The sequence below is a fragment of the Bombus bifarius genome, unplaced genomic scaffold (genome assembly GCF_011952205.1).
Source record: "Bombus bifarius isolate JDL3187 unplaced genomic scaffold, Bbif_JDL3187 scf7180000008263, whole genome shotgun sequence".
NCBI classification, from domain to species: domain Eukaryota; kingdom Metazoa; phylum Arthropoda; class Insecta; order Hymenoptera; family Apidae; genus Bombus; species Bombus bifarius.
The window spans coordinates 789,143-813,476 of NW_022884549.1; the positions used below are offsets into that span (position 1 = coordinate 789,143).

General features: G+C 45.5%; 1 protein-coding gene across 3 annotated transcripts; it reads right to left on the reverse strand.

The window, feature by feature from the left end:
- Positions 1-24,309, reverse strand: LOC117211888 (heat shock protein beta-1). Of its 3 annotated transcripts, none has more exons than XM_033456177.1 (4): positions 23,935-24,308; positions 13,660-13,776; positions 12,196-12,382; positions 1-1,764 (listed from the first exon to the last, which is right to left on the reverse strand). In XM_033456177.1, exons 1-4 carry the CDS (start codon positions 24,120-24,122, stop codon positions 1,570-1,572), a joined length of 687 nt encoding a protein of 228 aa, XP_033312068.1. In that variant the 5' UTR covers positions 24,123-24,308; the 3' UTR covers positions 1-1,569. The 3 variants fall into 3 exon arrangements, with proteins under 3 accessions (XP_033312068.1, XP_033312071.1, XP_033312070.1); XM_033456180.1 differs by lacking the exon at positions 23,935-24,308 and adding an exon at positions 19,576-19,714; XM_033456179.1 differs by lacking the exon at positions 13,660-13,776 and having other exon boundaries at positions 23,935-24,309.
- Positions 24,310-24,334: the final 25 nt, after the last annotated feature.

A 24,334-nucleotide genomic window follows, 5' to 3' on the forward strand; every position in this document is an offset into this window, starting at 1 on the left:
TCTCTTTTAAAGTTTATTTTTATTTAAACTTCCACATAGTTCGCATTACCTTTTAAACATCATACGTATCTCGATAGTAGTAAAATATTCATAAATAATAATAATAATAATATTATAATAATAATATAATAATAATAATAATAATAATCATTACAATGCTTAACATAGTTTAAGCATTCTCGTGTTATAGTCTTTTAACGTAGTACACCTAAAAACTAACACATTTGTAAGTTATCGTTTTACAGATGATCGAAGCTTTTCTTTCGATAAACCTTGCGATGTACAGTTTTCGAAATTTCAAAAATGTTTTTTTTCCCTAATTCGTGCCTCTCACGAAACACGATCTATCAAGAGTTACAATCCTTCTGTTCTATCTTTCTTCGATTAAAGGCAATGCGCGTTTCCGAGAAAAAGTGTTACGTACTTCGTAAAAGAAAGTGTCATATCAAAGCGTCGAGAAAGTTGGTAGATACCAAAAGGAAGAATAACAACTTATCAAATATCTTTGATTTCCTACACGTTACACGACGCCTACGCGTCGCTTATATCTTAACATTACAATCGTTAAATATATATATATATAAATATATATATTTATATATAATATATGTATTCTTCTTTTCGTTGATCGTAACGAACTACGATCTTCGATGCTGATTTTACCGATCGATTCCCAGCTGATTGGAGTTACCATCGATCGATAGCAATCCTATAAACACACGTGTGTGTATATCAAAGCGACAAAAAGCTGATCAAAAAAGACACTGCATATCAAACACCTATACAGTAATTTTTTTTTTTTTTTATACAAAATTAGGCGGTTCGTTTGATGGACGTCGAACGTGCTCGTTACATTCTACAGCCTCCGAATAAAGGATTCGTGTCTCATCGACGTTCGATTATCTCGTTTTCTACGTAGCTCTTTCAAGTTACAGTCGGTCTTGGTCAAATCGGATAGCAACGTTTGAAGAAATTCGCGAAAAGGGGCAAAATTTTGGATACTTTTCGTTATTCGATGTAAAACAGTTAATTAGAACGAACGTTTTCGTTTTGTTTCCTCGAAGAGAGATACGCTTTCTCGTGCCATATTCGAGACTCGAGTGAAAAACTAAGTTTCAAAATTGCGCGTGTAAGTAAGCGTGTTTCGCTGCGAACCTTGCCTTCCCGCTAGTTCTCGTTTTATACTCGTAATTTATCACACGTTTTGTCTCGAAATTTAAATACCGAATCTCGATCGTTTTTCAATCAGGAAACGAAGAAAAATAAAAGAGGAGGGGGGGAAAAAACTGAAAAAAGCATAGAATTTATTCGATTTAAGTGGAGTAAACCGTTCGAGTAAACAGCGAAGAAGGAAACCGAAAGTTCACAGCGAAAGAGTGGAGAGAGAAAAAAACGGAGAAAAAGCAAAAGAAGAGGGGGATAAAAGGAAAGAATGGAAGAGAGAAACGGACTTACGGGAATCGATGGAAAGGGCAGGAAGGGAGCGATCCGACGGACACACGAATCATGGAATTTCGAAGGGAGTTTTAAGAACCGTTTCGTCGTGTATTCGTCCGGTCGATCGAGCGTCTACTGGTGCGCGATCGGGATAAGCTTCTCGCCTGTGCCGATCGCCGGAAGCGGAGCCTCGACGGTGAGCACGCCGTCCTTGCTCAGCGAAGACTTGATACTCTCGGGGTTGGTTCCCTTAGGCAGTAGGAATTCACGGTTGTACTCCCTGTACACCGATTTGCTCTCCGTCTTCTCCTCGTGTTTCGCATGGACCTGGACACACGAAAATGAAAATTAGGCGATTTAAAAAGTAACAATTTTCTCGCACGATACGCGCTCCTTGTATTCTACCGTCTTAGCTTCTTTCTTAGTAGTTTTTTTTTCTTCTCTTCCCTTACGGACGAAAAATATTTTAGTACAAGCGAATCGACCGACATTCGTTTTCCCGGGAAATCCATCGATTTCGTAGCGCGCATAAGCCAAGAGAAGGCCAAGAATTCAGGTCGTCGGTTCGATTAAGCGCGTTCGTATTAATAAATCAGCTAGGACAGACCCATTTCTGCGATCACGCGAGCTGCATGCTAAAAACGACCGACATTGTTCCGCTCGTTGGTCAACGGATGCGATAACACAGAACGCACGAGGGTAGTTTTAGCAACGTATTTTATTCGGACGCTGTTATCTGTTCAGAATGCAAAGGGTTAAAAGCGAGTAACGTTGACGCATACTAACTAACTAACCAACTAACTTTCGATATTTATCTCGTCTACCATATAGTTTAGCACATATTGTCTACCGTACAGCGGTGAAACGTGCTCGCTTTTCAAAATCGATCGTATCTCGTCTTACTAGGTACGCAGCACGGCAGAAATTTTCAACTTTGGCTTCTCTCTGCCGTATAACGCGAAAATATCAAATCCGTAAACGTTATTTTCGAAGCTCGTAGGCAAACAATTGCTCGTTGAATAATTCAGAGCGTTCGTGGCATGGCGTGTTCGGAAGCGGAAAGGGCGAGCTTCCCTCTTGAAGCTATCGAGGGTAAAAAAGACAGAGGTTGCGTGTCTCGTAATACGGGCGCCTGGAGAAAGTAGGTTATGGAAGGGGACGACGATAAAGTCGGAATACATGGACGTTTCGCGACTCTGATTGGCCGGCGACCACTACCGGTCGAGCCTCGTGATAAAACGAAGGTGGCGTGCAAAGGGTGGAAAAAGGAAGGAATCGAGGCTAAAATAATAAGCGGATGGGAATGGCGGCCGAAGGGCGCCACGAATTCCTCCTCCGTATCCACGCGCGTCTCCAAATCGATATTTAGAAAATTGCGTCGACTTTTCTCGATGGTTGATTTCTTAGAACGACGTACAACGAAATTTGATGTATCGCGCTCCAGGTATTCGAGGCTTTACAATATCCCGTTGATCAGTTTTGAGAGCAAAGCGCGAGAGACACGGTTCCAGGAACGAAGATCGATCGCAGCTTTTTATCGCGGACTAACCGTCTCCGCTTTATCTATCGGCTACTACCGTCAGATACGAGCAACGCGAACTTCGTTCGATGTGCAACGCGATTCGCGACACGGACACGCCAAACGTTCGTTCCGTCGCGGACGTAGCGATCGATCCACGGACCAAAGGTTCACGCGAGCAAATAAAAATTCATTCGTAACGATGGATGTTTCTAGGTCGGCAGATACGTGCTAAGCGAATAACCACGTAGAATCAACGATCGATCAACGAAATACGATATTATACGACTCGGTGACGATTTTTGCTCGATATCTTTCTCCTCTTTTCCTTGGTCAACGACGATCGGTCAACGCTTTTCGAGCTTCGTTGCCACCGACGATCCGAGAAGCATGCCGTGCCACCTGTAACGATAACTCAAACGTACTTTTGCCAAGTACGTACGCACCGCCATTGCCAACGTTTCACCATCGCTTTGGCGATCGAGCCAACGATCGTCCAACGATATCTGATACCTGCGTAGTTTCCGAATGATTTTTCTCGACATGCGACGCTCGTTGCCTCTTTAGCGTAGGAAGATACGCGTATCGCTCGATGATGCGTGTACGAAATATGCGGACTAATTTTAGGTATTCCAACTCGAGAATCTAGCGTCAGTGCCAGCAACAACGAGGTATTTACGATTTACGTATAGTACGCCGGCTATACGTTAATAAGTATCTAGTTTCTTTCATCGAGAAATCTACGAGTTTGCGGAACTCGGCAGGATCGCGTGACCGCTTTCGTCGTTATTCCTTCTGTGTCGCGAAACGATTTTCGGATACCGTCGATCGACTCCGCTCCGATATAGCAGCTGTACACGGTGCGATTTACCGTTCGGGCGAAACGCGAGCGGAAACAAGTCTGTATCTCGGTGGAAAACTTGAGGCGAAGGAGAGAGAGAGAGAGAGAGAGAGAGAAACAGCGAGCAAGATATGCAGCGTAGTTCTTAGGAAAAACTCGCGCACTCTTGGATAACGACTGACAGTGTCAGAGGTCTCGATCAGCACTCGTCGAACGTACGACAATAACGTCATATTACGAAAGTTTTCCAAATATCGATGACTTTTCCGAAATTATCGGTAGAACGCGAAGGGACGAATAGTTTTGGCCCGGAATATAAGAAACGAGTAAATCTTTTCTATTCTAAATTTCAAAGAAGTTGCTAATCTGCCAGGTACGAACGATAAAACGAGGGAAAAGATTGTTTAATCGATTATATCGTTTAATTATTCGCCTGGATGAAAAGTTGGAATTATTCGGAGGATCGTGTTACCAGAAATCAACGCGTTTACCTATATCTGTTCTCGTCGATTTGTACAATCGGACAGCAGCTAGCCGGTAGCTAATACGTCTGACAGACGCATTAAAAATAGACGTTGCATCAGGCAGCCGTGTAGCGTCGAACAACCGTGTTCGAGCAGCGGTCATGTAAATATTGTGTCACGACAGGCCATTTCTTACGGGTTTTCGTATAAATGAATCTTATTAGCGCGTTACGTCACGATAGAGAACCGATACAGACTGCGTCATCGACGTATTTAGGTACTGTTACACGCTAGCACGATTTATCTCCCGTATCGAGCAATTACCTCCTCCTCCGGCATCCTCTTCTTCTCCCGTACATCGTCGATTTTTGTAACAAAGCAAGTTTCCGCAATCACGTTGCGCTTTTCTTTCATTTTTACGCAGTTCGGGTAACAATACGGTGGAATTCGAAATAACGTTATTCGCCGTAATTTGTTCCATCGATTTGATATCGATCGTACGTTGGATACTAGATAACCGTAGAAAAGTAACCAACGCTAATTAAGAACGCTATTTATTACGCGTTCTTGGATCGCGCGTCGTTTCCGAGTACCGATCGAGATGGAAACGTGAAAAACGAACAATGCCTCTGTACGCCACGTTAGGTAAAAGTAAGGGAACGTCGCGTCGTTGGAACAACCGCGTATAATCGCGTAAGCATCGGACAACGGCGTTCTCCGGCATCCAAAGACGCGGAAGAAAGTTTCCCGAAAAACTTTTACTCGCTTGGAACGTCGCGCCGCATCGCCAACGCGTCGTCGAGTCGTTCTCTTTCACCCGTAAGTAGATCACTTCGGTTGCAACGACCTCGGGCACTCGTATCGCGGTAAATAAAGTACGCAATTACGATTCTCTCTCCAACTTACATCGTATATTTTTATTTCCGTGGCTGACGATTAGATGCTCGAACATTTACGTAACTTCGAACTTGGCCTTTTGTCTTGTTTTTCGCACGAGTATTCGAACCTAATCGGAAAGAAGCTAACGAACACCTAAACGCAACTCTGTCGTCGATCGCAACGTTCGTTCTGGACGCGTACGACAACTTTGATCGATTAATTCGTTTTACTTTGCCGGGAAGAATCGAGCCGCGACGCTCCTACGGGTACTCGATCGAACGATCTTCCACTCCTTTGACGTAAAATTTCCTTGTCGTGTCGAAGCGGTTTGAAAGGCCAAGCGACAACGTACACGTTTACGTACAGATCTAAAGGACCAAGCGGTATTTTAATGGGCAGAGGCGTTGCACACGCGTATGCGCACAAACGGATACGCTTCAAGTACCTCTATGGGTTCGGCGTGGAAAAATGCAAGTGCAGAATACGTCTGACCGCACCCGCGAACAGCAACGCTCGCTCGAGAGGGTGGGCGAGGTTGGTCACGCTAATTGCGTTACGCGCACCGAGTTAACGAGCTGCGTTTCGGCTCGACCCGAGGCTATGTCGAGACGATGTCGAGGCGATGTCGAGGCTCCGTGCGACGCGGTGCTCTCGTTCTTGGACCAATTCGATCTGCCCGCGCGTTCTCCGCCTGCCAACGAACCAAATAACCCGGCCTTAACCTTGCGAAAAGTCGAGGAAGGTCTGGCAAATCGAACGCCTCGTCGATACGCGTCGTTACGCAACTCGTTCGAGAGAGATCGCGTTTCATCTGTATCGCTCTACGGATCGTTCGAATCGGATACGTATTTCTCGTCCCATTCGAGAGAAATAATCGAGATGGATTACAAAATATCCACCCCTTTGTCACACCGTTGCCACTTTCTAAAATCGTATACGCTGAATTTCTCGCTGCTCTTGTTTCCCTTACGCGGTAAAACGGCGTCGACCGCGACGCTACAGCTTGCGCGGACAAGAGCTGTTTCGTTGGAACAACTGGTGCAAGAAAGCGAAGACTCGCAGGCCACCGGCAGGGAACCAGCCTGCTACGATCTCGAGGTAGCACGCTCTTTTCTTCCTTCGTCTTTTTCTACGAGGTACGAACACGGGGGGGGAGGGGGGTAAAGACAGAGGAAAGAAAAGAAAGGAAGAAGAGTGGATATGGTCGGAACGAGGCAAATGTCCGTCGAGGACACGCGCGAGAGACAGGATATACGTGCAAACGGAGCACGTTGCGGCGATAATAACACGACCGTCGCTCTAGAGCCGGAAGATCGGCTTGGAAACTGGAACGTTCGCCACACGGAGCGAGCGTGAAAGTACCGGTGGTCTCAACCTCCACGCCGATCAGCCGCTCGCGCGGAAACCGGCTATCGCGATGATTCCATAATCGGAGATAAGTTGTAGCACTTTGCCTTTTCAGCCTTCTTCGATCGGAGAAAATTTACGAAAAGAAGAAAAGAGCTTTAGAAATTCTAGCGGCGTTACAGCGAAGAAATTAACGAATTTTCATCGAATCGCCTGTAACAAAACGTATATACAGATAGTTATCTGTAACTCGAACTACGCTTATAGAGATCCCGTAACAGAGGCGTAGTTTCGCTATTAACAACGACCGTGCTACAACGTCGCGCGCACCGCACATCGTAAGATCGATAGGTTTAACGGTAACAGTCACTCGGCGTCCTTAACGTTACAACGTTACAACGTTACGACGAAAAGAAAATTTCCTCCGGATAGAGCAGCTCGAGTTACTCCGCCTTTCGTTAATTTAATACAATTACAAGGTGCACAACCAACGCGTTATTCGAGCGACGCTTTCACCTCCACTTTCTCGTTCGTGGAACAAAGAAGACAGAGTCGGAGGTCGTTTAATCCGCTCGTTTATTCAAATTGGAGTTTTGCTTCGAAGGGAGCGATATACGCCTTCTAGGAAATTAAATGGTCTGGACGGACGAACGATTGAACGTTTGAAATAGGTAAAGACATAGAAAATGAATCGAACCTCTGGCGATACACGGTTTCCAGATCCGACAGAAGATTCGTAGAAAATGATCGTTCGACTACGAACGATCGAGAGACTCGAAGAAGAAACGATACGAGAGGAAAACTTTCAGCAACGCGTTTCAACGTTTAACTTTCTGTCTCTCTGCGAACCCTTCGATCGTACGCATTGCACAAAGATTTTCAAAGATACTTGTGGAGCATTCGATAGACGCGGACCGGCGACCCAGCGAATCGATGCATCAAGCACAGAGCCGGGGAAGAACGAAAAACGTGTTCCGACGTGTCTGGCGTTGCTCTGTTCCGTGTTGCTGGAGTTGGTGGCGATATCGATCGGGCTGCTGGCCGTAAAAGACGAAAAGCGAGCGAGCAGTGGAGCCGCAGGTAATCCTAGACAGAGGGTAACCTGGGAGAAATGGCAAGGCGAAGGGAGACACGGATGGACGTGGCTGGTAACTGGTGGTAACTCGACTCTGCCACGGATCTAAGCTTTCCAACGCGAGGATCGTCTTACCGGATCCGCGAGGATTACGCAAACGGCGACCAACTCGCTGTAACGGCTCGACTCGGATGCGAATTCTCCATCGAATCTCTCCAATCTTTGCACGTTCCGGAAGCGAACATCTTCCACGACTATCGCAACGCGGAGTGGAGGAACCGGAGGACTGTGAAAGCACGAATGTCGCGTTAATTACTCGACTATCTCGTAACGATTTCTTCCACGTTATCTCGATGAAAGTTATCCAAGATCTCTCCTAAAGGAAATCCTGTACCGCGATAGTAATATATAGTTGATCGAGAAAAAACGACAGACTCCTCTTATTCGCTATAAATAGGCCGTGGTTCTTTACGCATTTATAGAAAATTGCAAAAACGTTACGATATTTCGCGCACGAGGTAAATTTTTACTTGGATTTCTCACTCGTCCGATTAAGTTTAATCCGCCAAAAGAACCACGGCCTAATTATAAATCCGCGATTTACGCTTTTTGCAAATTTTCACGACGTTGACGTTTGATATCCCGACGAAGAAACTAAAATTTCGAACGTGCAGAAACGCGAGTAAGTGGCTGTGACTCAGAAGCTAAATATAGCCACCAAAATTTTGACATTGTTCCCGCTTCTGCTTCTTCCCGTGAAAACAGCAGCAACGCGTAAAACGGGAGGCGTTCTCGAGCCGACCGTCGAGCTTTCGAAAGTCGATTAAAGCGTCGGTGTAACGCAAGACTCCTTTCCGGGCTGTCTAATGGCACACTCTCCTTGACCGAAAAAACCAAAGGTCGTGTTTCCTTAACAACTTCGTTAGCGATCCAAATTTTCGACCAACGCGCGTCCACCATAAAAGTGTACATCGTGAAAAATAATCGCACACTGTGTGTCATCTTCGTCGAATCGTTTCGTCGTGCTTCGATATAAACCTTTCTTCGATCGTACGTTTTCTTGAGAAGTTCTACGCGAGTGTAAAATCGTCTGCAATTAATGATCGTTTCGTGCTCTGGCATCGTTACAGTTACTCTTATTACCATTCCCGTGTCATCTTTCGTAACGAGCTTCTCGTTCGCTAAGATAAAACGTATTACTCGAAAGAACTCTGTTAGAACTCTGTTTATACTCTAAAAAAAAACTGCAACTAATATCTTTGGAAATAAGGCACTTTCTCGAAATAACGTTAAGAAACGGGACCGATTCGATTAGATAATTCTCTTTCGTCTCGCGTCTTCGTTCTATCAGCGTAATGGTAAAGGCCGATAAAAATAACCAAGTTCGAATTCACCGATACCAGTAACCCTTCGATGACATCGTATCCACGTTAGTATACGACTTTGCCCGTCCAAGGCAACGTTCGATAAATTAGGACGGTAAAGCGAAAACGATTTGCTCGATACGAGGATCCCCGCACCCATAGCAGCGTTTGCAGTCACCGAAACGACAACCGCGTCGAGTCTATAGATCGCAGATCGAAAGCGAACGACATCGGTGGTTATGGAAGATCGATCGGGTCTATTCTTGTCGGGAGGGAGAGACGATCCAGTTGCCAGAAACGGGCAAACGAACGACGCCACGCCACGCCACGCCACGCGTTTCGCAATCGTTTCATCCAAGTGGCCGCTCCACCGCGTTCCTCGTTCGAACAAAACCGCTGAATAAACCGGTCCCTGCTCCTATTTGTCCGAGCCGTACTTTATCGAGCAAGCATGACGTGATCGTGCTACACAATAAGCAGAGATCGCATTCTTCGCTCGGTCCGGTGCTCATCCTTCGGAACGCGTCCTTGGAGCAGCCCTTTAAGGACAGTGATACGCGAGCAGAGCCGACCTGAATTCACGGTAGACCTTGACCACGATAAAACCGCGGTCAACCTGTTTCCAGACGGCAGCCGTTCTTTAAAATGCCCCCTTCGAGCGGGACCGGTTAAGGAAGATGGCGCCGATTCACGCTCGTTGCTCTTTACCGAAAAAAGCATCTCCGCACGTCCCAGAGACGCGTAATGGGCTAAGATCGCGAGCAACTCGGAGCCTGTTTCGTTATGCAACGCGATCGTTGAATCGTTTCGACGATACTTTGGCGTTCTCGATGCGGGAATATCTTTGGACTCGAAAGCTTTGGAAAAGTGCGATCGAAGGTATCAACGATACGGAGAGGTTCCCTTCTTGAAATGATAAAAAGATGTCTAAATACTCGAGCTTTCGAAGCTTCCAGAGAACCTAATTAAAACTCGCGCCGGAGAAAATGTTGACGAGGAAAGAGAGAGAGAGAGAGAGAGAGAGAGAGAGAGAGAGAGAGAGAGAGAGAGAGAGAAGGGGAAACGGAAAGAGAAGTTAATCGCGTTGGCGCCTTAATAACCAGCCGTCTCCGTGATTGTCTCGCTTCGAGATCCGAGCAGTGAAAAAACAGAGGGTCGACGTTTATCAGAGCCAGACCAGCTGTTTAGCGAGGAAATCGGAATAAAGCCGTCCCTGTTCGTGGGTGTATATACTGCACGCTATACGCGATCCTCCGTTACTTTGATCTTTCTTGCATTGCACGCCGGCAGACTATCACGGTGCAACGACCCTGTCTTCCCAGTTTGCATAACGGTAGGATTCGATTTTTCCACCGCGTTCCTCGAAAAGCTTCGTGCGCCTTTCGCGCTGCGCTAATCTTTCGTGCCGCTTTCCACTTTCGTCGAAGTAAAAAATTCCAACGTTTATTGGATTTTAGAGAAGCGTAATTCCTATACCGTCACAATCGAGTTTCGATAGAAAGAAATTCGAATTTTTCGAAAAGCCAAAGTCGAGGTTAAAGCGGCAGTGACATATCGTTGGAAAATGATCGCTATAGAGCGCCCATAATGGTCCAACGTTATTCCAAGCCGTCGCGGCGTGACGAGCACCGTAAACTTATTTTTGGTGCGAGTTATTTCCGTTCGGGTCGACGGGAACGCCAGCCAGAGAGAAGAAACTTGAACGCGCGCACGAGCTTCGGAGAAAATTCTCAACTCCTGGTCAAACCTCTTGCGTAAATTTTTCTTCCTCTTGCGAGTACCCTACCGTATCGAAAATCTCCTTTCGTATCGCGTTTTATCGATCGACCAGACGCACCCTATCGTTCGTTAGTGTCCGCGCGCTTTCGTCAATTTCTAATTGCTTATCGCTTCTTAATTTTCTCATGGTAGATCGAATCGCGAGTCGAACTTTCCACCGTTCGCGATTCGGAAGACCATTCCGCGTACTTCGCGAAACTCGTTTATTCGAGACAGTGGATATTTCTCGTTGCGCGATTTCTTCGAAATTGATCGCTTAGACACGAGTGTACACTTTCGTCTTCTTCTGTATGCAAGGGTGAACGGTAGAAAAACCGTGGAACATGGAAGCGGCGGGAACAGGTAAATATTTGGACAGGGTAAGAAACGTATACATCGCGTCACGAAACGTTCGGTTGGTTAGAAAGGAAGGTTAAATAAGACGGAAACAATAAACAAACGAGATAAAGCGTATCTCGGCCTACGTCGTTCCCGGTCGATTTAAAAAATACAAAGAGGCTGCTCCCTTGCCGCCCTCCTGCCAAAAAGTAAATTCTCTTACGCGCGTCCAATCGATTTTTCAAGAGCGTATACGTTACGCGTATTCCAGTGGAAGCGAACAAGCAGCAACTGGATGAACCAAGAGGTTGGCTACCCGCTACGCGAGCGATGCCGGACTTAATTACGAAGACGCGCGGCGGTTTTAAGTAACGAGAATTGCCCTTACGGGGAGTTAACACCGGTGGAGCCGACTTCCTGCCGGGAAGTGACGTAACAAGAGCAATTACAACGTTCCACGTCGTTCATAAAGAGTAGCGAGTGCCAGTAAACCGGCGTAAAAAATTCTCCGCCACTTCCTGTTCGCCATTCTTGGCTAGACGCGCGCGAGATATTTCGCGTCGCCGCCTCGTCGTCGTCGTCGTCGTCGTCGTCGTCATTTCCTCTCTCGTCGCGTTCGAAATAAACTTTAACGAATAAGAGTCCCGTCTTTAGCGTCGTTTGTCAGAGGAGAATATACGAAGCTTTCGATTTTAACCAGAGATTATTCTCTATGATCTATTGAGAAAAGCCTTGGAAACGCGGTGTTGTTCGATCAATTTTCGATGCGACTCGTCGAGAAGTCACGGTATTCCACGTACGTATCTAGACGTACGGCGCCGATTGCATAAAACAACGGGCCAGATTCGGCGATTGCCAAGTTGTGCAACAAGCGGCGTTAGAGAGGAAAATAAGCGCGTACCACGACGAGTCGCAGACGTAACAAGTAACTTTGCCTAAAATACCGTCTTCTCGAACAAACTGTTGACCGTACATCGTACCTTGGAAATATCGTACGAGTTTATCGGTATCTACGCGTCTTTTTAAATAAACCTCGAAGAAAAATAGATTTACGCGGGAGACCGAATGGGAAACCTGCGGACGGTTGCGTGTTTTCCACGACGAAACGAACAGGAGACGACGCAACGAGGCACCCTGTCAACGCAGAGAAGAAGAACGCAAACGGTACTCACCAGCAGCTTGTTGTCCACGGTCTTCACAACGATTTCCTCCGGCGTGTACTGGGAGACATCGAATCGGAGCTTCAGCATTTTGCTGTCACCTTCGTCCTGGATGAGCGGACTGTTCAGGCCATCGAGCCAGGCCGAATCATGCTGGGGGCTCAGAGAACTGCTGTTTTGAGTGCTCTGCGTCGTAGTGCTGAAAGGTACAACACGACCAATCGTCCATTATCGGTTACGTTCTTTGTCACTGTAACTTTTATCACGGTACAATCGTGAACGTTTGGATAACGAAGAAAGGTGAGAAAAAAAAAAGAAAAAAAAAAGAAAAAATGAAAAAGGAAAGGCACAAAAAGAATATGCGTTGTCGACGACGATGCGATTGAGACCGAAAACAATACAAATGACAAAGGAACGCGTCTCGACGAAGACTCGTTCGCCTACGGGTGACCTGGGTGGTGTACAGTTCGAGAGAAACAGAGCCTTACCTACGATGATAGTGACGATGCAACAGGGAGGAAACAATAGCAAACACAACATTGATACTGACTCACGACTCGCGACTAAAATCGTGCGCATCTACTCTGACTAACGATGCGACAGATCGAGAAACTCGATCGCTATAGCGTGGCACACGCTCGCCGGTCACGATGGCGTTGCTTTCACGAAACACGCGACAAACCTCGCCAAAAGCGATCGTTACGGTAACGTCACACAACATAATACGCACGCTACGGCACTCGAGTTAATTCGTTCACCAAGCGGTTAATTGTTTGCCAATGCAACTACGTGAACAGTCTCGTGCCCGTTACCTTGTACAGTGTTTTCTTGCCGATGGTGGCTTATGGTTAGCGGTGAGACAGCGGTAGAAAGACACAGTAGGTACAGAGGAGTATGGTACGTACATGGAAATAAAATTTGAGACAAGCGCGCGAGGCAGCTGTTTCGATGACGAGGCCAATTTCAGCGAGTGAGTTTCAGCGGCGGAGTACTTGGAATTAATATCGACGGCGAAAAGTTTGCATCGATCGACAGGCTGAACCAACCGCCAGTCGATAGCAAAGTTAGCAACAGGTTCGTTATTGGCACGATCGGAGCCAAGTAACTGGCAACTTTCGATATTCGACACTCACGCGACTCGAGTATCGTTAACCTCGCGAGAAACGTATTAATTTAAGGATACTCGTCCGCCATGGCAATATTAATTCGATACGTTCAAATTTAACCGCATTTTCCCTGTTTTACTGGAAGCCAGTACGAAAAAACGTACGCCACGAATTATACCACGAACGAGTATAATTCCACCGAACAGCAAGCCGCCAATTCGCGTTTCTTACGCAAAGATGAAAAACAAAATGGCGAACCTCTACTAAGGAGAACAGGGACTAGACAACTATTCGTACGTTAAAAAAGAAAAAGAAAAAAAAAAAGAGAGAGAAATCGTTGGTTTTTTCTCTGTGTTTACAGTAGCGTCACCTTTTGAAGCTGTCGAATGCGGACCGCTTTGGCGGTGCTGCAGGGTCGACCTTGTCCCAACCTTCGGTCTTCGAGGTCGTCGATGTTCGGTGTTCACTGGTGCTCGTGTGATGTCGACTTCGAGTTAGTCACCAACGTGCCAATGCAGAGAGCCAATCAGAAGGCGAGACAGAAGTCGAGCAAGGGGGAACAGGGGACATTAATATTTTGTTAACTTCGGTGGTTAGTTTCGTACAGCCGCATTTCTCCTCGCCGCCAATTTTTCGTCTTTTTTCTCTTTCGACAAATTTCCGCTGTGTCCTGGCGTCAAACGAATCGTCGATAGCAACTTCGTTCTTCCACCGGTCGATTATAATTATCATTATCGTTGCTAAAATAAGTCGGAGATAAGGGGCGACGGCAGGCACGGTCGGCCATTTCTTTTCGAGTCGTATCTTTCGAATTAGCGCTTTAAGCTTTAACGGAAGAACGAAGGAGACAACTGGACGTTCGTAGAGTAGAGCAAAGTAGAGTAGAATAGAGTAGAGTAGCCGGTTCGGTTTGTCGCCAGGAAACGGTATGTACAAGAGGAGTTCCAAAGAAGGTCCATTCCCAGGATAAAATTGTTCCGTATTTACATACGAAAGAGGCGTAAGAATAGCGCTGCAAGTTACATCTCCGCTGGTTATTTGAAAAACCGTTTACAGCGTGTCTCCAAATAGATGGCACTCTTATTTAGAACGTCTGTGCTTCAAGTTGCAAAGCGATGTAGAACACATTTCTCAACGTTGCGAACGTTACCTAGCAGTTCCCAAATCTCTACGGAACCTCGAAACGATAAAATTCATCGCCTGTTCGAGCGAAAATTGGTCGCGTACTACTCGATCGTGGAATTGCAGGCAAGCAAGGAAGGCCACTTGTTTGGGAACTGCTGACGCAATCCGTTCGTTAACGCTTCGTGTCACTGCGGGTTACACGCTGTTACATCACTCGGCAATTCGGTAATTAGGTAGGCTAAAAACCAAGTATCCGCATCATGCCAATCAGCCATTAAAAAAATTACTTTGGCGAGCCAGCAACCGATCACGGTTTACATCCTGGGAGAAAGATCTCGACCACGCAATTTGCACTGCGTACAACGCGCTGTACATTCGTAAGAGAAAAACGAAACGTTTACCAACTTGTATAGCTAAAAGTATTGCTAGAAACTCGAACGTCCGATCGTTAAAAGCGGCCGAGTACTTGAGAAAAGAGAGCCGAGACAAAACGTGGCATGAATATTTTTCACGCGTTCGAACGTGTCGGTACTTTGTTCGACTCGACTTCTCGGTACTCGAACAATCGCAAAATTAACGCTGCTATTAAGAAGATACAAGCTGTTTTCCGTCCGCTGTTTCGTCCCATTTTCGAACCAACTTCGTTACCGATCGATGCCGCACTAATCGCTTCGGTTAATCGACGTTAAACTAATCCACGACGAGCCGTCACGAATTAACTTATCCAGCTTCGTCGTCGTTATTTATAGCGTATCGACGGTTAAATGCCAGCACGATGCGAGTCTCGTAAAACCGATAGCCGGAAGTTACGGGTCCTGTACGCTTGTTCGAGGAGGTCGCCGACCCGCGGACCTTTCTAAAATAGCGCGCTACGGCTGTAACGTCTCGTCGTATTGCCCTCGAAATTAGCCCTCCGCTGTACTCTACCCTTGCACGTGAAACGGATATCTGTTTTAGAAAGTTTAATAATAATCTTCTTAGCGGTACGTGTCGTCTCGTCGTGCTTTCGCTATTCGCTGTTTCTTCGCCTCTTCTTTGGCCATTTAGTCGAACGCGTCTCATCGAATAGAATGGACGGGTGAGAAAGAACGCGTATAGCGAAACCTCGAACTCGTTTTAACGCAACGTACGCAAGTAACAGAGATGTTTCTTTGGCATCGCTGTTGTCGGATAATTTATTATTTTTTTATCAAATCGCGACCATGGAAAACCTTGCGAACGATTCGCAACGATCGTGAAACCAATATCAGTCTCGAAAATCTAGCTGATAAAAAATGACAAGTACCATTAAGCCGTATTAGGAAATAACGTTTTGTTTTTTTCAGATTTTTATCGTAAAAAAACCAACGTGCTTGAAAACAACAACCGAACAAACACGTACACGGAACACGTTCGACGACCAATCTCTTCTATTCTTAGGACAAAATTGTCTGCGATAAAGTAACGATTTCAGGAAGAAAATGTCGCTGTATACTGTCACGCGACATAACGTGCTCGTGCACAGATAGTTTCGTCCTCGATACGAGAGAAAAAAAGTAACTGGCGAAACGGTAGAAACTGCACGATTCTACATTTCACGTTATGCACCGCGTTGTACGGGCGTTCCCTCGACGATCCATGTTCGTAAGATTCGAAGAAATATTCGATGGACCGGCAACTTGGACGTTTCGAGATTTTTCGAAATTTAAGAGCCGCGTCCGAACTCACGCCGAACCAACTTTGATTCGATCTTTCGATGCCAAAGCGTAAATCGATCCTAAAATATCTCGCTTGCTAAGATGCATGTAGACGGAGAAGCGGCTTAACGACGACCAGGCAGCATTCGACGACCTGATGCCAAAGGGGATCGAAAAAAGGTAAAGAGGAGTAGTAGATTTAATGGGTGGTTCGTTGAATGGTGGCAGTGGCGGTGGCGGTGGCGGTGGCGGTGGCGGTGGCGGTCGGTCAACGAAGCAAGGGGGAATAAAGGGAGCTGTTTCCCTTTAGCAAACCTGTTTCACGCGAAACAAAAGCGGGTCCGTATCGAAAAGATCGCGATGTCTGTCAAAATGCCTTTCAGACGTATAAAACGTGCAGGAAGCGTTCTACGAGATGAAGTATGGAGAAGGCGGCAGGAGAAAGGCTCTGTCTCGTTGCGACGAGTCACGAGAGGCGAACCGTGTCGAGCAGGATCTCTCCAACACGGAATCCTTTGGCTCGAAAGGCCACGCGATACGTCACCAACTCGAGATCGAACGCGAGCGCGACTTTCCATCTAGTTGTCGTGTTCCATCTTCCACTGCATTTTCAAAGATTTTTTCGCTCGATTGCTCGTTTCGTCGAATAGGAGCTCGATGGCGACTATAATTTCATCGCGCAAAGAACAAACATAAGACAGAGGACATCCGATTTATCCCTGGCAAGGATTCAACGAGTCGATCGTAAATTTCTCAGTATGGAATGTAAATGGATTTGTACTTGGCCTAGAAAGACCGCCTGAAAAAAAAATCGATGACTAGCTCGCCCGAGATTGCCAATAAGTTAATCGATTTGCCTTCTCCTTGCCTCGATCGATCGGGCCGCGAGTAAGTCGAAGAACCGAACACCGACAAAGTCGAACCAATTGTAAGTCGTTTTTCCTATCGAGTAGAATCTATCCGTTTCTTTCTTTTAAATTATTCCTGCCAAAATTTGATCGATCATCGATCAATACGGAATGACGCACGGAAGCGTCTGCAACATTCGCTGGCATTGGCAAATACTGCAACAGAAAAATACACGTAACGTCGATCGTGTAACTATCCACTGTGATGCGTCAGAACGACTGCTTTTTTCATTACGTTTTCGCATTACGAAACCATGCGCACCGTGTCGACCAGTCGACCGGTTAATTCGATCGCAAGCAATAGAAGCGAAAACGAAACGATAGATCGTTCCTAGTCTATACACGTCGCATACAAATTTCCCGCAGGACGAGTAAAGAGCGAATAAGCACTGATTAGGACCGATTCGAAACAAAAAATCGGTGGCTATTTCGCTGCTTATCGTATTAAGCGCGCAAGATATCCATCGATAAATTCCACACGAATACATACGATACGTATGTACTCTGCGTACTATTTGACTATCGACGATCTGTTTATTCGATGGAAACGAAAAATTCCAAGGAAAATTACGCAGCCAGAATACGATCGCTTGCCTCCGCAGCATCGCCAAACAACTTCCTCGTTGTCTTCGTAACGAGTTACGCGCGCATATTAGCCAAGCATCGCGGCAAAGGAATTCTCCGAAGAGGAACTGGCGTACGGGCCGTGAAACGTTACGACGAACGTAAATCTGATCCGCTGATCGTAGGTAAGTAGCCGAGTCTCGAACATCGATTCGGCATGCTGCACCAGGGAGTACGCATATAGAAAATGCGTTACGCGGCCGATTAATTCCACCGCGATGATTACACGCGTGCAACATCTTGGATCCTACGCGTTCGGTGGATCGAACGCCGTGTACGTTTCCACGAAACGTTAGGTCGAATTAATTTCGTGCAACGTTCGTTGCTATAAATAACTCGCCGCTCAAATTTCCGACAACTTGCACGAGTAATTACTTAGGATCAAAGAGGATCTGGAAATTTGTTCGAACGATTCGCAAGTGGCTCGGCACGGTTATTACGTGCTCCGAGTTTTCAAGAAATCTTCGAGTTATTTAAGGAAATTTAAGGGGAACTTGGTTTTCGAAAAGTCGGAAGCTTCGAGCTTGCGCCTGCTTCTTTTCTTGCGCTCTTCTTGCTCGTTCCATTACCTCTAATTTCGTTCGACCAGTACCAAACTGCATATCCAAACTGCTAAACGTACGAAATTACGTCTACCAATTACGTTCAAGGTCTACTTTCTTCCGTACACCGATTCTACAACAACGCGGTAAATTTGAATTGCCTACTGCGTGCTTGTCCTCTTAATTCGCAATTTGTCCATCGATAGCGCGTTGCTTCGTCGTGTTCTCGATAGTTACTCGATACTTTTTCCTATGCTCCACGGCTTCTGTACCTCGATCCTCGAGTCCCGATAGACGCGAAAAAGCAGAACGGTCTGTTATAGGTGGTTTTATAATTCGCAAGCGATATAAGCGATCGACTCTCCGTTCTCTCCACTGATTCATCCCTCGCGCGTATTAGAAAACATTTTCGAAAGCTCGCGGCAACATTTATTTCGAACGATACTTGTCTATTTGTGGCTAGGCCGTCCCTGAGCACCGATTACGTCACCAACTGACCACGTGACTCGTCGGACCTCGTAACTCGTAATGGTCCATATTCACCTCCCACGGATCGACCGACCGCGACGCGATCATCTGTCATCGATTCCGTGCACCTGCTGCCCACTCGCCAACCTGATTACGTCGAAAAAAAAGAGAAAAAAAAAAATAAAAGTAGGGTAACCTTCTTCGAGATGAATTTTTTAAGCTACGTGGTACAGCACTTTTCTAAATATTTAATCTGCGTTTTAACGGTACGTGGACGTTTTGAAAATTTTCTAATTTTCTAGGAAACAGGATGGTTCGGGCGATTGTCGACCACTATTTTAGGAACGCGCGGCTTGCTCGCCTTCCACGTGTTCTCGACACGTTGCTTCGATGATGTATAACGTTCGAGCAACGGAGACCTTGATGGGCAACCTTCTCCGCGTTATTTTAAAAGCTTCCGATGGATTTCTGATGCTTTCGTGGTTCGCTCGCCGACGCGCCGCTGACACCTACCTCGTACTCGTTGGAACTCGTTGGAACTCGTGGAAATTCGGCAACGTTGTACGCGTCGGTAGCTTCGTACAACGCAAAAGGAATTTCCGTTCGAAAATTGAAAAGCGCGCAAGAAGATGACTCTTGAAACGATCGATGAGATCGGTCATAGCAGTTAATAGGCATTGTACTTGCAAACCGAATCACGACGAGCACCTGGCGAAGTAAATCGCAACCTTGCCGTAGCACCTACGACAGACCCACCGTTGAAAAATGCGACAAATACGTCTCGAACGATCGAAAGCCTCGACGATTCGTGTACGCTGTATCGAAAACCGATAGATTCGAAACGAAAGCATACGAAGTAGGCGAGCGCTTACGAACGAGTCCTGGAGAGAAGCCAAACGATAGGCGTGAAAATGCAAAGCTGCGTTTATGCGTGGTCACCTACCGAAGTTTAATCACCGTTTTGTGATCCGGCGGATACGCATTCCGGTCGACGATCATGGTGATCCGCGTCGATTCGCGAATCAGCGAATCGGATCGAGAAGGTAGAGAGAAACGATTTGCTGTGTCGCCTGCCACGCAACCAGAAAATTACTGCGCAAAACGTTGTACGATCAGCGTAAGCTCCTCACCTTTTCCGCGCGCTGCTATTACAATTTAGTACACGATTGCGAGTGGGGAACACCGATGCACCGTGTCACTGTCAAGGATGCGCGTTGACGCAACGGACGCTTATATCCTCTCTAATGATCGGCAGTTGCTGGTCGGACAACACCGACTCGCTCTAACGATTCGTTAAACTACGCGCTTACGAACACAACGCTTTTCCAACGCGTTTTTATTTTTTTCTTCTCTTGTTCTCTGCCGTGGCTTGTTTTAAAATTAAAAGTCCAAAGAACAACGATTCGTTTCAACGACTCTTTAAACTTAAGATTAACTTCAAACGAAGAGAGCACGAGATTGGATCGTGTTGCTATGGTCTTTGGATTATCGCGAGGATACGTTACTCCTTTTAATTACAAAGTACAGAATCTCGGAGTCAACGTGCGTCATAAGCGTTCTCCGAGCACGCCGTTGTCGCGTTAAGATTCCGCAAATATCTGTCACGAAGAAATTTCAAATATCTCGGCTGATCGCAACGCGGTAGCGGCTGTTATCGAACGCGGACTATCGGTTGTTTCGAAATGCAGGAAACGAAAATGCAAAGTATCTCTCGGTAATGAGAAGAACGTTTCTACGCGATGCGATCAGATGCGATAAATTACATATACGTGTAACGAGATTGCAGGAAGGAACGTGTTCTTTGTCAGTGCGACGAGTCTCGTTAAACAGCCACCTATTACGCAACGTATCGTTTCGACTAACGACCGACACACGACCTGCGTTTACATAATCGTCCATTATAATCGACGTACGAAAACTCGTCACATCGTTCGATTTAATTACAACGCCCGTTGTAGAATCGCTATCGGCTAATGATCGTTGCACGCAATTTCCAGATATTATCGGCTGTTATTGGATATCGTGTAATTTCTATTTAACGCGTTCGTACGTATACGTTTGTGATCCGAGTCGGGGCTGGTACACGACGGAGAAAAACGTAGAAAACGACGATTTACAGGCAATAAATAAATTCGCTACGAAACACCCGACTATTTGGCTTGCTCAATCTCGTGAAAGCACCTCGTCCAAAGCATCAAAGGCAATCGAGGCACGTACATACCACTGTACGTACGTACGTATATTCATCTTCCGATCGAATCTAATTTTACGCTCACGCGATCGAAAGCACTTTTCGAATTAAATCATTGGCATGCCATTTTGACGGCGAGCAAAAGGTTATTCGATCCATTCCTCGTTTTACGAGCGCATAAAATTCCACGCCTCTTCGTTCAAAGGCATTTGTGAAACTGCCCCTAAAAAAAAAACTTAAAAAAAGAAAAAGAAAAACAAAGAAGTTAAAAAAGAACCGGAGAGGAACAAATGGATGTAAAACGTTAGTCAAAACAAGTAATTCGACCAAATGTACATCGGCTCCGGCAGAAAAGTGTTTTCGCGCAAACGCGCGAGATCGTCGATAAAGTCTGAGAAACGACGAAACTCGCGGTAAATTGCAAACGGCCCAAATTCCCATTTGCCAAGGAGGAATCCGTAGAATTTTGGTCGAGGTTATTTTCCGTCGATCGGGCTTCCTCCGAACAGGATGCGAGAACGCGTTACACAGGCTGGCTAACGAGAACTCTCCAAAATTTGTGATCGACGGTGAACAGCTTCGTGCGTTATAATTCGCACGCTTTCTTTTTTTTACCATCCTACGCATCTGTATTATCGTTACATTTTCCCCGTGTTTCGACGTAGGGTTCGACTACTTTGTATTTTGAGAAGAAGGAACGTCAAGTCGTTGTAACAGATTCGGTAAATAATTCGATTTCCTACCGCGAGTCGTACATGTTAGAAGGTGTTGATTTTCGAATAGTCGGGTAATAAATTTAGAACGATGCTTCTATAATTAGTAAGTTGAGCGCGTAGCGGGCAAGCATATCCAAGATCGAACAGGCCTTCTATTAAAATAACACGACTGTCAGCTTTCGCGGTGTTGGCATGCAAAAACTGTGGCACATGGCACGCATTCGGCGCACGATCCACAGCGAATTCGCAATTTATTCCGCGTGAATTCCAATGTAAATGTTCCCAAGATTCGACTAGTTCTCCGATAGACCAAAATATCCAAAATTTCTCAACGAGATGCCCGAAAACTGTACGTGAAACACGTCGAATTGCGAATTACGCTACTACCGTACACTTGCAAGGACAAATTTTCTCATAATTCTTCGAATTTTTCCTTAAATTTAAATATCGTAATTTCCAGCAACAGCTCCCCTATATTTGCTTGGCGAGCATCGGTGACAGGCAATCGCTCGAAATAATCAGCGTTGCTCTCCACCGGGATTAGAATTTCAAACGCGCCATACACCAGAAACAACGAGAAACATCCGTAACGAAGCGTTCGTAGTGCCAGGAGACCCGACTCTCCGCACGTTTCAGGATAGCCTGTACACCAAGGCCAGGTGTAAATTTTCGTCCAACGAGATCGTTTGTTTTTCGTTTATACCCTAGCAAGAAAGGCACATCGAGGGGGTTCTCCTCGCGCGTTCTTCATAGCGAACGCACTGACGAAGCCTCTATAAATAGCGGATACGTTACTGAAATACGTGAAACGAATATACATATGTACGTGTGTACTGATGAAAAAAAAGTGGCAGAGACGCGACCTTAATTTACACTTACCGCGATCAACACTACGCTTTCGTTTCGTTATCACGCGCTAATCGATATACGTGTACGAATCAAACAACTGTCAAAGCAGCGCGCTTTCTCGCCACTTAACGAGAAATTCGCGTACGAAAGCCTTCCGTGAATTTCTTTTCGAAATGTCCAGAAAGCAACGCGATCAGAACTTTGAAACTTATATATATATATACATATACATATATAGAATATATAGAACTATATATATACAGCAGAACTTTACAAAGAATAATATCTATCCTTTCTAGCCATCTTTCTTCGAGCGTCAAAACTTAGGATTAAGTTACTTTTGTACCACTCTGTATAACAAAAGCAGGTAGATGCGCAGGTAGACGAGGTAACGCGAACACAGCGTTATGCTAATTCGCGCTAAAAATCAACACATTGTTGTGCAACCGGGCAAACATCGATCCATGGAAAAAAATTAAATGGCGGCTATTGGCACACTGTTGCACCTCCTATAATGTGAGCTGAATGTTTTATGGTTTACGAGTTCACCATTAATTCGACGCTGAACCATCGACTTTCACGAATCAATTCCAACAAAGTAGCGAATAAATATAATCAGAGTTCGTAATTTATATCTCACGCGGATGAGTTTTCATGGTCGGCTAAATTCGAAATCGTATCGTGTTGTTACCGTAACCCGATCCACGATAAAATTGATTGATTCTATCGGCCGACTTGAAAAACAACTTTGCGACCGTTCGATCGTACGACTCGAATCGAATGCGTTTAAACTGACGATCATTCTGTCGAGCATGTCTTCAATGAGAACAACATTTTACAAGAAAAGTGCAGCATCGATCGATTTAACTCATTATCTATCGCGAACACGGAAGAGATCAAAAACGAGGATAAAGACGTTTTAATGCTTCTTGTTTCTGCAGCGTTAAGGCACTCGAATTAACTTCAATAACGTCAGGCATCGATTCTCTCCTCTCTTTTACCGTTATTCTACGATGAATTTCGTTCACGATGTATTGTAATATCGATCGCTCTTCTGGAAGGAGGAACGGCACGTTTGTATTCGATACGATGACTATGTAAACAAGAGTTTCTAGAACGCCATGAAAAATAAATACCGGTCCTGTAACCGACGTGAAACGAGACGTAAACTCAAATCCGAGTAAATTTTAAATATATCTCATCTTAAAACTCCAGTACGTTTTACATCCAATTTAACGCCTTTCAATAATCGTACTTTTACCTAAGATAACATTAATACGATCTTCTTTGACGATAGCTTTTTCTGGGCTAATTTTCGATCCCATAGTCATCTTATCTCCATCTATCCGTACTTCAAATATTTTCCTACTTGTATCAAAAGTCACGTTCGTAGATATTCGTATTTCATGTGCCGCGTAACATTTATTATTGTAAGAACGTTGAAAAGAATCTTAGCTCGGAAATTCATCGGAATGAACGAACAGAAGAGAAATCGTGCCGGGTGTACGCGTGTTAAAAGGTTAGGTGCGTCTCGGTAACAACATACCTGGTGGTGCTCTTAAAGAAGTTATTGCTTTCGCGATTCATCAACTCGCTACGGAACCGTGACATCTCGTCCTCCATCTTTCTCATCTCGGCGTCGAAGCGTTCCCGTATGTTGGAAAATTCGGTGTCGATCACGCTGAAGTCACCGAGCTTGATAGGAATATTGCGCTTGATACCACTGTCAGCCATGATTTCTGCTTCGTTCACACTCGTGTCTCTCTACACCAAAAGCCACTAAATGAGATGCTCGCTCGTATATCAACAACAAGCACTAGTCTCACGAACGATCGTTTTTAATTACTGGAAATATCGTTCTCGGTCACGTACAACCGCTCTGTACGTTGTCTCGCCTAAGAATGAGCGCGGCTCACCGAATGCTCCTTAAATAGTCGCGACGCAAT